The 14,037-nt window shown below is 38.1% G+C and overlaps 1 protein-coding gene across 5 annotated transcripts in view; it reads right to left on the reverse strand.

Moving 5' to 3' along the window:
• Nucleotides 1-2,042: 2,042 nt before the first annotated feature.
• ephb2b (eph receptor B2b) overlaps nucleotides 2,043-14,037 on the reverse strand; it is a 168,949-nt gene continuing 156,954 nt past the window's right edge. For 3 of the 5 annotated variants that reach the window (XM_028446025.1, XM_028446024.1, XM_028446021.1), the window contains exons 12-16: nucleotides 13,262-13,477; nucleotides 12,678-12,827; nucleotides 7,526-7,719; nucleotides 6,023-6,178; nucleotides 2,043-5,215 (exon numbers count right to left, since the gene is read on the reverse strand). In XM_028446025.1, coding sequence (XP_028301826.1) covers nucleotides 5,107-5,215; nucleotides 6,023-6,178; nucleotides 7,526-7,719; nucleotides 12,678-12,827; nucleotides 13,262-13,477 — 825 coding nt within the window. In that variant the 3' untranslated portion in view covers nucleotides 2,043-5,106. Of the gene's footprint in view, nucleotides 5,216-6,018; nucleotides 6,179-7,525; nucleotides 7,720-12,677; nucleotides 12,828-13,261; nucleotides 13,478-14,037 lie in introns of those variants that run through there. The other 2 variants (XM_028446023.1, XM_028446026.1) reach the window with 2 other exon arrangements.

Consider the following 14,037-nt stretch of genomic DNA (forward strand, 5'->3'; position numbering starts at 1 on the left):
TTTACTTATTCTCACAAGTTTTTTTTTTTTAATAAAAATACCATTTTGCATGTGGATATATCGTATTGTGACATGGAAATTGTGAATTGTATCGTCAGATTCATGGCAAAGCACATGAAAGTTTTTATTGAATATCAAAGTTAAACTCTACTTATTATATATTCTTAAATTGTAAACAATGTGTTTACAATTGTGTGGATGGAGGTTGAGATTGAACAGTTAAGATGGTGATAATTAGAGGGAATTGTGTGACTTCAAACACTTTATAACTTGTGATTTAATAGGTCCTGATCTCCACATGGTAGCTGTAAAAACACATGACCATCATTCACATAGCTCAGTAATCTCCCTCACACCTCCTGTTCCTGGTCCATTATTATCCGCACTGGTTCCCATGTCTGGTGGTGCTGAGCTCAAACCCATCAAGGTGTTGGGGGCCACTTACGGGTGGTCGAACAAGGTGGGAGGAAAAGACTTAAGTGCACCATCGGTTCCTTGTTTCTCAGCTTCCACCCCCCCCAACACACGTGCCAGTCTCAGCCGGGTCAGGTCGGGGTCTCCGGCCTTTCATGCATCAGCCACTAATGAGCTCTCAAAATCCCATAAAAAAAGGGTGAAGGGAGTCTGACCTCCACTCAAAAAAAAAGTGTAGCCACAGCGACATGGCAGCACTCCTGGTCAAATCACTTCTGACATCAAACCACAGAACAATGTGCAGTGCAGTCGTCTGGCACCGTAGAGCTGTGACACTAACCATAATGTTTCATTTAACCTCAGGAATTATCCCCAAATTTGCAGTTTGCCTTGGGTCGGTTGGATCGCCGTGATCTGTCCGTGCTCTGGTATTTGTGGCTTTGAGAAACACTCACTCATGCCTGTAGAGTTGGTATAAACTGAGAGAGTGATAATTAAAGAACACATTTGATAGAAACCACTCTATGTTCAACTAGTTCTAACGGTGGAAGCTTATTTGTTCATGTTTAAAAATCAAGATTTTCCATAAAACTGACGCAAGACTAAATAACTTGTGGTTGAGCTGAACTTGGAAATACCATCGACTGGAAAAATCACTATATAGAGATATGACTAATGTTGTAAATGTAAATAACAAAGCTATGTTTGATTTATAATGTTCTGTGTTATGATAATAATAATACATAAAAATAATAATGATAACAATAAGCTGCTGCACCATCATAAATGGTGTGTAAATGTGATCTTTGAGGTTGTATCTCACTGATCTTAGGAAATATTCATTGTTGATGACTTTTTTTTCCCCTCCATAATTATTTTTATCATAAGCTTTTTCAAAGTGATACAATTTTCAATTATACTCATACTTACAAATAAACTTACGAAACCAATATAAAAAAGAAAAAAGGAATAACAAAATTAAAAAAAAACGATAATACAAAAAAACATTAAAGGTAAGACGGTAAAAAAAAAAAAAAAAAATCCACAGATTATTATGTTTGTTTTTATTTTTAATATTCCTATTGAGTTAAAAATGTCATACCCAGATGTAAATATGTAAGTATGTTAAAGTAAAATAAAAGCGTGGTTATTTTTCCAACTTTATTATTTTTTGGTCTTTTTTTCTTTCCAAAAATATTGCATCATTATCACGAGCCCATTTATCATCTATTGTATGGTGAACTCAGTGTATTGTCGCACCTCTAATATTAACGAGCAAAACATAAATCTAAATGGTTGATAAATAAGGATTACTTTTTTTTATTTAAATATTGTAGTTTTTCCCCACCAAAATAAAATGTCATCCCCCTCTTCCCAGTTCCATGAAAACAAACAAAAGTTAGGATGGAGTACTTCTCACAGTAGAAGTAATAAACTGCGAGTGGTAGCTTTTTATAACAGATCTTATTTTTTTTTATTGAGGAGAGTCAAGTCGGGTTTTCCATTTTTAGAAAATAAACCAATGAAAATTTTACAAATAATGAAATTGTTACATCATTCACAGGGTTACAGTCAATATACATATATACAAAAAAAAAACAAACAAGGAACTTCCACATTAGTCACAGTGGTCCAAAATGGCACTGGCGTTCAATGTGGGCTTCAGCGACCCGGGAAGCAAGTACAGACTCAGATTCCTCTGGTTTACTGCCACAATGCTATAGGCTAGAGGAGGAGGTGGGGGGATGGGGGTGACGGAGTGGAGCAGGAGGCAGTAGTAATGGTAGAAAACATTCTCTATCAGAGCCAATGACGCATCAGCCAGAGTTTGTCCATCATGAGACTTTCACAAAGTTGAAAATGGAGATTGAACAGTTACATTTTTCCACCACGGCAACAGAGGGCGCTCCAGAGCTACACACTGCACTCATTAAAACAGGAGCCATTTTCTACACACTCTTTAGGCACTGCCGTTAGCTGGTGGGTACCACGTGGCACAGCTTGTATTTGTGCAACACTATCAAGTAACTAGAACGCTGACACTTAAAGGTTTTACTACGACCTTGAAAAATTGGCACAGGGACGCACGCAGGCAGGGTTGAGTGGTTTTTTTTTACTGTAAAAACAGTACAAAGTGTTTCCATTGGCAAAGAGCAAAAACCACCGCTGAGGTCCAAACCCATCCTGTCTCGACTTTCCACAGAAAACGTGAGAAGTGGTTTTTATTCTAACAAAGGAAGTCGAGTCTGTAGATAATGAATATATTTCACTCCATAAGCAAAAGTCATGTCACACATACAGTCGTTTAATGAGTGATTTAAAGGGTAACAGTGAAGTAAATAAGTGGATCCATACAAATATCTACAGATGATCAGATCTCACATTACCCAAATGTAGAAACCCTTGAAAAATTATGCCACAATTTAGTTTTATATATATATATATATTTATATATATATATATTCAGAATGACTTCATGGCATTAAAATAATATAATTGGGTAATGTTCTTTTTTAGAGATTTCATCTTAAATAAAATGAGTGAAGGATGAGTCAGTGACACTTTTCGGAAAACTTTTCTTCAGCAAAAGATGCTCAGTAAATACTTAATGTCTGATAATGGGCCTTAAACAAAATTATGTTCTTAAAAAAGCAAACCCTGGAGGAAAAAAAAAAAGCATTTTCTTAGACTATCATAAGACTAAATCAATTTCAGCTCTGCTTAGCATTCCTTTAGCGTCCTGTTTAAGGTAATTCTATGAAGAAAATGTCAAGGATAGTTGCTTTAATGATGGGTCAGAAAGTTGGCAGCATCGAAAAAACATAGCGTCACCATTTTCATCTGGAAATGCTTTTCTTTACGTCATGTTGTTGTCTGTACCATCACAACATCACTTTTTTCCCTCTAGTTTCCTTTTCATGTGTCATTTAAAGCTTGAAGAAAACAATTTCCCTTAAATATACAGAAACAGATGAAGTTGATAAAGACATCTTCTGCTGTCTTCAGAAACTGATCTACGTCCACATCTACTCATTGAATTGTCTAGTCGTAAATATTCTGTAACCCACGCTTCTTCTTGTTCGAGACACGACCAAAGCGCACGCACCGATGAGTGCCTTTAAAGTCTCTGAGATGAACTGGGACAACTGGTGGAATCTGCTGGTGGGTGGATCAGTGGAAGTGGTTCGACAGGTGGCCAACAACAGGCATGTGGTTCAGGAGGGCAAGGGAGGGAATCTGTGCCCGCATCCAGGGTATCAGACACATCTGAACGATGGCTCACAGCTGGACATTCATGTCTGGCTGCCATGTCTCCGTGCACGGAGCGGCACTCCTGGCTGTGCACATGAATCCCTGCCTGAGTGTTGACAAGTCGCTTGAACGCTACAAACGTCATATATGTGGCCCCCAACAGAGACGTCAACCCTCAAACGTGTAAGGAACCGTTGGATAAATGCGAATACTGCCAGTGTCCAGAAACCGTTTCTGTGCAACAACGCAATGAAAAAAACCCACCTTCAAAACATTAATGGAAGATCCAGAGTGACAATGGAATCAGTGCTGCAAGAACATCTCAAAGGTAACACGATTCAGTTAGAATAATAGAGAAATCGCAATAATAGAACACTTTGCATTTGTGTGTCAAAAAGAAAACTGGAAGAACGACTGTTTACTTTGCAAAGCGTGTCAAACCCAAGCTCGTTACAACCCAACTGAGTAATTGCAGCAAATCAAAGCACTGTGAATCGTAGCACTCCGTTAGCATGCTATCAAATGATGATGTAAACAGTAGGACTCGTTTGGATGGTTTTGCTTCGTTGAATCCCTCCAGTTTGTTTCTTGTGTCTGAGCTGTCTCGTCCTGGCAGGGTAAGTGCGTATATACAGTAACGGAGGCGCAGGAGATGAGAAGAGTTCTTTTTGGCAGGCTGTGAGAGGAAGCATGGTGTGAACGTCAAACAACAGAAAAGCACTGAGAAGAAAACGTCTCTTCTACTTTAAGCTGAAATTGTCTCATTAAGCCTTGTTTCCATCTGTCCATTTCTTTATTTTCCAGAAATGTCCTGGATGTGCACGTCACGTGCCCCTCGCCTTGTCTGCAGACCTCTGCGTTTCCACACGGTCCAAAAATAAACACAAATCCACACTTTTTAGAGGATGTCCCATTCTTCCTTGTTTCTCGCCCTTTTAAAGGGTAGCTTTTCTACACAATTCTAATCAACAACCATGTAGCATCTATAGTTGTAGATAAACTCATTTCCTTTTTTCATTTCTTTTTTTTCCCTCCATTTAAAAAAAAAAAAAAAAATTTTACAAAATTTATCAGAGCAAACAAGCAAAAAAAAAAAAAAAGTTCAACATCAAATGAAAACTGGTGGAAGATTGAAAACCGTGTCGCTGGTCACTGAGGAACTATTTGATTGTTCGACGTGTGGACTTTTTTTTATTTCACAGCTCAAGGTTTATCCCAGGCTCGGAGGGCAAGTTAGTGAGAGAGGATGAAAGGGAGGAAGGAGAGGGCGAGCGGGGCGAGGGAAGGAGGGAGGGAGAGAGAGAGAGAGAGAGTGTCACCCGGTGGGAAAAGCAGACACACTGTCACTCATCAGAAAACCAGCTCCACTCTATCCTTGGTTCCCAGAGCCCTGAATCCCTGCCGCCTTATGTCGTCGTTCCTTCTCTCTCCACTGGAAGGTCAAACCTCCACCGACTGGATCTGGTTCATCTGCGCCCGCATCATCTGGACGCTGTTGAGGATTTTCTTTTGATGGCCCGCCAACGTCACGCCGACCCTCAGGATGTCACTGTGAGTAAAGACAGAGGCAGATGTTTCAGGCTCCATCTGTGCACAACATTACACATGACATACACACCAGCCGTATGAAGGAACATTAAAGAACTAATCCAACCAGTAATGGAGATTAACTAATGGGACTGATGCAAACCAGAAACGTCGTCCTTTCCAACCATCGATTCTCAACATGTCTTTCTACCAGAATCAATCAAAACCACATAGTTCCCAACAAAAACACACAATGCATTGGCTTCGAGGCATGAGTCGGCAACAAGATTTACTTGTACTTGCTTCAGTTTTCAATAAAACAATAAAAGTCTTGGGTTTTTCTTTTGTTTTTCACTGAATAGACACAAAAAAACACACTTGTTGGATTACACAAGGCCTAACTGCTTTGCTTAAAGATCTGGAGCTCAACATGTCTTTGGGTTAATCTCTGCATTAGGATTCTATAATCCATTGTAGGGAAATTCAATGTGATCTGTTTCGCTACATTTAATAATAATTCTCCAAATAATGTTACATGAACATAATTACTTCTGTCCAGAAACAAAGCTCATTATTCCTACATTTCCTCTCAACCATTAAACATAGGTTTTTTTAAAGGAGCCTGCAGCAGCACATCTGGCACACGATAAGGGCGCCAGCAGGGCTTTAAAGTATTGTGCCCACAGCCTTGAAATGACAAAATTACGATGCTAATAGCATGCACAGCTAGCATCCTTTATCAAAGTCTGATGAATGAAACTCAGCCACTAGACGTCTTGTGATGGTTTGTTCTTAAGATAATTCAACAGCAGGAATCCTCAGCACTTACTCCATGGTCATATGAGACACCACATCAAATGTTGAGAAGTCAGCGTTGGCAAAGTTGTCCTTGTACTGGCCCATCTTGATGGCATCCAGCCACTCGTCGATGGTGCTAAAGCTGGAGAAGTCTGGGATGCTGCGGTCCAGGAGAGGGAGGTGAACACTGAGGACACGTGAAAAAACCATGAAATAATGACAGGTCTAGCATCGCAGACAGCTCAGACCACCTGCATTTGATTTAGAAAAGTTTTTAAAATACTAGACAAAACTTAAATGGATGCCACAGCCTGAACCGTGCAGCAGTATTTTCCAAACTTATCTCCTATTGAGTGAATTTTCAAAATGAAGTGAAGAGCCTGGGAGCCAATATATTCACTCTACGTCTGTGGAAACCCTGGCCTTTGGTCCCACATCCCACCACAAATGAAAGTACAGAGGAGAATAATGGAAATCAATACACGCAAAGCTATTCCAAGAAAGCGAACACCCAGAGAAGAAGAAACGCTTTTGTTTTAGAAATTGCTTCACGGCAGGATTAGCCTGAAACATTCACGGGAGTGATGAGATCTGAACCAAAAGGTTTTCATTTCCATTATTGCCCAGTGCCAAGCAAAACAGTTGAAGCTAGTATTCAGAACAAGTGGGAGTTATATGCATAGACAGTATGTACAGCAGGGGTCACCATAATGGTACTATGTGAGGGGCCCACAGCACTAATGACCAATGAGCTCCGTCTAAAACAAGATTTACTTACAAGGCTTCAAACTCTGAAATATAAATACAGATGTAGTCAGATGATTCTTAGTAAAGTTAAATACTGCTGCACTTGAGTTTTTCAAATTAACCATCATTAAATGTTTATTTTAACTAAAACATTAAAACAAATATTACATAATTGTTCAAATGTTTTCACATTTTACGATGAGTCTTTTTGAATAATATGTTGTTTTCATTTAGTTTGACAACTGATTTTCAGGAAATTTACTTTAAACTTTAATCTCCTGACATGTTTTGACTTTGAACTGCCAGTCTGCTTCAGAGGCGTCTGCTGATTGCTTTGATGTGTCCTTGACTTCTGCGTACTAATTTCAGCAAGATATTTTGTTGTCTTCATTAGTTACACGTTGTTAGTTAGTGGCTAGTAAAATAGAAACATAACGATTATCTGTGAAATGTAATAAAAATGGAACGGTTGCATGAATGAGGAGAAATAAAGTGTTGCATGTTGAAACATTTTCTGTGTTTTGAAGTTCCTGCTAATCTTTCTTTATTATTATACCTTCTAATTAAAGTAAAACTGTCAAAATTAACTATTTAGGAGGTGCTTTTCCATCGGGCAGCCCTTTGGATTATTCAGTACCTTTGAAGGTTGGTGACCCATGATGTACGACATGTTATTTAACAGGAATAGTATGTAGGATGCCTTTTGACAGCTTTTAACACCTATGCTAGTATCACACAAATGGCGAGAGGGCAGATCAATAACAGCAAACCCATTCCCATGGCTCACCCTGAGGATAAAGGAGTCATGGCCTTTAGCGTGTTGGGGTTGCGGATCATCTTGTCCAGGTTGTTGACGATCTGGCTGAACTTAGGCCTGTTGTTGCGGTCCTTCTGCCAACAGTCCAACATGAGCTGGTGCAGAGCACTGGGACAGTCCATGGGTGGAGGCAGTCGATAGTCCTGCTCGATGGCATTGATGACCTGCAGAGGGAGACACAGATCTCTGAGCGGTTGCTACGAGGCTGATGAAGAGATCAATGGATGTGGAGAACATAGTGTACCATTCAGTTTGGGGGGAAAACATGTGCTTTTGTAATTTGGTTTAATATTTATTAATCTAAGATCATATCATTTACACCAGTGGTTCTCAAACCTTTTTGGCCCAAGAAGAACCCCCTTTTTTCTGATCCAAGCACCCCCTTTGTCTGACTACAATAATCTGCTTAGAAAACTATTTACTATTTAAAAACAACTACAGAGCATAATGATGGAATGAACGAGTGATAACACATTTTAAATAATTTCATTTTGTAATTAAGTGGAAATAATCAGTGCAATTAGTGCAATGGTTCCCAACCGTTTTTGGATCGTGACCCCATTCTGACATCAACAATTTCTGGCGACCCCAAAAGACATTTTTTTTTTTTTGATCGTGTTTGAGCTCAGATATATATATATATATATATATATTTTTTTTTTTTTTACTGCATTTTAGGTGAACTAGATTTATATTTCACAAGGTGAAAGTATAGAAAAACAGTTGTTTAAGATTGTGTCGATTTAATTAAAAAAAAAAAAAAAGAATAAGAAAAATTCTAAAATCAATTTGAATTCTTCAGAACTTTCAGGCAACTCCGTTTAAACTCCAGGCGTCCCCACATGGGGTCCTGACCCCAAGGTTGAAAAACACTGATTTAATAGATTCATTTCTATAGTTTTTATAATTTCTGGTCATCTCACGCCTGGGGTGGGACCAAGACTGACACTTTATTTGTTAATTTTCCCCTCTCTCTCTCTCTCTCTCTCTCTCTCTCTCTCTCTCTCTCTCTCTCTCTCTCTCTCTCTCTCTCTCTCTCTCTCTCCTGTCGTGTAATTTATATTTAAAAAGTTTAGTCGATGTTTTATGTTGGGGAAAAATAGGAAAGATGGAATAAGTGGTTCCTTTTGGAAATAATAACTAACATTAGGTGTCTGAAATTGCAGTAAACAACAACAGACGTCTACAGGGCAGCCAGAGAGCAGGGTTCCCATCCAAGGATGTTTTTAATGGAAATGTTTGAAGTTACCGTCATAAAAAACACATTAAACCCTGGAAACTGTATGAGCCAGTTATACAGTTTCTCTACTTTCACCTGTTTTGTATAGTCAGGTCATAAATATTTGTACAGAACTAAACGTTCAGCCTTGTGTATTCTGACGTTGAATTGGAAGATAAACTGTGGAAATGAACCGTCAGTGAAAGCATTCAACCCATTAGACAAAGATCAGAAACAAAGGTGGGGGAATAAATCACATGTTTGGTCAAATCCCATAAAAGTGGAGAGACAGAGAGCGTGTTTTCATGACAAACCTTAGGAAACAAGAGACGTTAAAGACAAAGGAAGCCTTTTAACTAAATCTGATTACTTTAGAAACATTCTCCAGCTCCTATTAAAACTCAGGGAAGAATAATTACAGCGTAAACCATTAGTGAGCCAAAAGAACAGAAGACCAGATTAAAGTTTGTTCATCTTAAATTCAGAAACTACATTTTTTGACTGACAAAATCTCTGATGATGGGACTAAATAAAGCAGTGCTTCTTAAAGGGTGGGGCGCACCCCCCTGGTGGGGAATAGATGCATGACAGGTGCGGCGTGACAAACAGGAGAACATTTTCAATTTCATGCCAATCTTCTTAAAGGCCTTTCTTCATTGACAACAAAGATCATTAACACTAAACAAAAACGCATGCTCACAAAATAATAATGAGAACCTATTAATGAAGCACAAATTAAAAAAAAAAATTACATTATTAAACTGCTTTAGATATGCAATCTGGAACTAAAGTGCAAAAATAATTATTTACGTCATCATGTAATTCAAATGGAGCGGAACAATAAACAAACTTTCAATAGCTGACTTAAAAAAATAATTTCCTTTTTGTTTTCTTAATCTTTTTGGAACCGATTGCAAACAGTGTTTCATTATTTCCTGTATTTTTAACTACTGCACTTTTACATTAGTTCACAAAATTAGAAAATGTGTTTATTTATTTAGGATTATTTAGGGTGAAACAAAGTAGAACCAGAACCACTGGTCTAAACTAACAGTACCTTTGGAAGTGATTGATGGGATCACGTCTCCTTAAACTAAGCCAAATGCTTCAGGACTCAAATGAACAATGACCACTAGATTTTCTCATGCAAAAAAAAAGGTAAATATTTAATGACAAAGCTGGCCTGAAAACTATGAGGCATGCATCTCATTTTTTAACAAACATTATTTTAGGATATGTTGCCGTCCGAACATCGCTCATCAATGAAAATGTGCACTTAATCGATCCAATTATTAGTTTATATAAACTATTAAATAGCAGGAAAAATAGAAATGGTTGGAGAAATGACAAATCAGTTATCAGTGGTAGGGCTGCACCGACTGCAATGTTTTCTTAAAGAGCATACACCTTGAATATTTCAATCTTATTTTATTGTAAAACATTGAACAATATCCATGAAACAATACAAACATATGGTTTTAACCGCACATGAGGTAGTTAACTCAAATATAAACTCAAAGTTTAGAAGATTGCTGTCAAAAACATGAAATTATATCACTTCCTTTAGCACAAAGGAAGTGATATAATTACACTGCAGACCTGTTTTCAGCTCTTAGCCAAAAATAAAGTATTTTGGTTTAACAAATAAAGAAAATCACAGAGTTTGGGGTAGATGATAAAATAATAATCTACAACTAAAAAAAACATCTGAAATCACCAATAAAGTGTCCTGAGTTTTAGGTTTTGTTGTAGAGTAAAAATAAATTAAAGAACTGTCCAAATGCAGCAGCTTTGTTGATAATTAAATGTAAAAATATAAATCTAAAAATATTCTGCAAACATTTACAAGATAAAAGCTCCCAAAAGTCAAATCTTCTACAAAAATAATAAAGTTTATCATGTGTAACATTTTCATAAGTCAATGGGTAATGACAGAATGAGCAGAAGAGGACAGTGGCTGACTTTATGACTGACTTTAAGACCTTTGGAACGATCGGTTCCATATGAAAGGATTGGCCTATCTCCCAAAATAAGGGCAATCGATCGATTGGCGCATCCTTAGTGATAATGTTTATTTTATACATGCTGTTTTGGTGTTTTTAACCTGACTCAATGCTAAAAACTTTGTTCTCATGGCTCAGGCAAACACTGGCACGTTTTCGACTGGTGAGCACAGAACAGACTTTAGCAGCAGGACATCTGCTGCTAAAGTCATTATTTCTTTCCTGCCAAGGTGTCAAACATAATAAACTGAAAATCACCACTTACATGCATAAATATATTCATTCGTAAACTAGTGCTTTAAAGCTGAACGTGTAGAGCTGTGAAAAACGTCTCAGACACAGAACGTACAGTAAACCTTCCTCCACATACACACTCACACTCAGCCAGCAGTGACTTCACCAGTGGCCTTTACAATAGACACTTAATGCTTCTCTTTCCATAAAGACACCTTCAACACTCGCCTAGGCTGAGTCAACGATGTCGGTGGAGAAAGCTCACAGAGGTGCTGCACAGTTAACTGAGCGGAACAACCCAAAGTGTGCTTGTGGGCGAGGGGCGTATGATCCCCTGCTCATTATGGGAACCATTAAGGAAGCTCCATTCAGACCTGGATTAATCTCATTCATGAGACCAAACGAAGCGCCCGATGGAGCGGCACAGAACACTATCTAGGGCTGCTAATAAGATAACTGTTGAGGTTGTCAGTCCCTCTTAGCACATTAGTGTTCTCAATTTCAACCTCTAACTATTTTCATTATCTGTGCAGCCATAATTTGTTCTCTCTTCTGCTATCCAGAGGGAGACAGAAAATGGAGGCTTCAGTCAAGAGCAGAAATTGTCCAGTGAGTACTGTTGTACATTGCAAATGATCTGATTATACTTCAGTAGTGAGTGGAGGGAGGATTCCAATATCAGAGCCATGTGTGAAAGCTGTTGTTTAGCTAAGTAAAAGCAGAACGTCTCTGATATATTTAGTCAAAAAGATGTTCACTTCTGGAAAAAAGCATAAAAATTTGTACATGAGTGTTTTTGAGTGCACTGAATCCATTTTTAATGGGATCCACTCAAAATCAAGAAATCTAAGATGGCTCCCATCTATGTTTGTCATAACTTTGGTTCTATTTGACATAATAATGCAAAGCAGTCCAAAGGTTATGATAGAAACACATCATCAGATTAATGCTTATGCACCAGGATTTACAATAGATATAATCTTCCTGAGAAATAAATGAAAATAGTTGGATTAATTAATGTTTTTATGGGGATTTAAATCAAATCATTCACCCTTTAAAGGACATCTTTGTCATACACAGTTGTGGCTGCAAAGAAATTGTAATTTACAGTACTTTAAACTATTTCATGACAATCCTTGTCCCTATAACCTACATTTTGCCACTTAGATCATGTTTCTACATCTAACATAACCAAAATTATTATGAGATTGAAATTCACAATGGATGGTGACCATCTTGGAACTTGCTCTGAGCACAATTTTTGGTATTTATAGATAGATTTTTGAATTCCTTTATCCTGAACACCTATAACTGAGATCATGCTTATATGTCAAATAGAAAATATAGTTATAACAAAATATCCAAATTGTCAATACGGATGGTCGCCATCTTGAATTTCTTTGTTTTTTGAGTGGGAACCATTGGCTTGCCAGCGTGGATTCCATTAAAAGTGAATTCTGCATACTCAAAAATGGATAAATGTTCATGTTTTTTCCAAAAGTGAACATCTTAGTCTAATAGTGCTACAAATCTGCTGTACTACGACAAATTAGGGGCTTTAGGCAAAGTGAGAAATGTAGGAGTAAAGTTCAGCCTCTATGAAAAATGTTTCAGTGCAAACTCAGAAGCACATTTCCAAATCACTAGCAGGATATGAAATACATACATCTTGATTGGTCATGTCCCAGTAAGGCCTCTCTCCATAGGACATGACTTCCCACATGACGATCCCGTAGCTCCATACATCACTGGCCGAGGTGAACTTTCTGTACTGGATAGCTTCTGGTGCAGTCCACCGGATAGGGATCTTCCCTCCCTGTGAACACAAAGGACACAATCTCAGTGAGGGGAAGCGGGACTGAAACCTGACCGTCACGTTTACTGGTTCCAGAGAGAGAGGTGCTGTTCACTGCAACAATGCAGATAGTAATTCAAACTGGGAGATGGATATAACAAAACCGCTGGGAGGAGAGTGTGAAACATAAAATACAAGTAGAGTGAAAGAAAGAACAGGTGAAGGGCTGATATTTGTCTCAATAGGGAGACAAGAGTGTGGGAGTGTGCTGTAGAGCATATGTCTGACCTGAGTTTAACCCTTAATCGTTTCATGAATACAGTTTGGTGAAGCAGCAGATGAATGAGTCACGATAAAAGTCAGGACAGCTCAATTACAAAATAATATACAGTACAGTCTTTTTTTTTTAGGTGGAGTCTTTGAATGTCACGACTAGAACGTAATAATTTTCATACCAAAGCACTTGTGTAGGTTGGGTCTGACGTGTCGTCCTCCAAGAAGCGTGAGAGGCCAAAGTCGGACACTTTGCACACAAGGTTACTGTTGACCAGAATGTTCCGAGCTGCCAGGTCGCGGTGAACGTAATTCATGTCAGCGAGGTACTTCATGCCAGAGGCGATTCCTCGGAGCATTCCCACGAGCTGTATCACAGTGAACTGCCCATCGTTTTGCTGGGAAAGAGACACAATGAGACTTAATTACACACCAGAAACATCTCAGTAGAATGAATGTTAAACCCAACTATAAAAAATGTTCCAATAGAATCTATAGCATTCAAGACAATGTCAACTACTTTCATAACACTCATAATACTAGTTTGAATATAAAAAGGAATCACACAAGTGATGTAAATAAGAATAAAAAGACACTGTACTGATAAAATGTCCTCTAATGCAGGGGTTCTTAACCTTGGGGGACCCCGATGCCTTCAATAAACTAGGATTTGAGCACATTTTGCTTATTTTTTTTACAATTTTTCTGCAACTACACCAAACTTGCTATATTTTAACCTATTTTCATCACTTTTTCTTGCCATATTTTTGTTCCTTTTAATGCATTTTTGCCTCATTACTCAATTTCTGCCACTTCTCCATCAAATTTCAATGGCTTTTCTGCACATTTTTTCCACTTTAAATTTTTTTTCAGCATTTATAAACCCCTTCTATCATTTTACCACCCATTATTGAATATGTTAACCGATTATTGACACTTTTAACCTCTTTTCACCATA

The sequence above is a fragment of the Gouania willdenowi genome, chromosome 5, assembly GCF_900634775.1.
Source record: "Gouania willdenowi chromosome 5, fGouWil2.1, whole genome shotgun sequence".
Classification (NCBI taxonomy): domain Eukaryota; kingdom Metazoa; phylum Chordata; class Actinopteri; order Blenniiformes; family Gobiesocidae; genus Gouania; species Gouania willdenowi.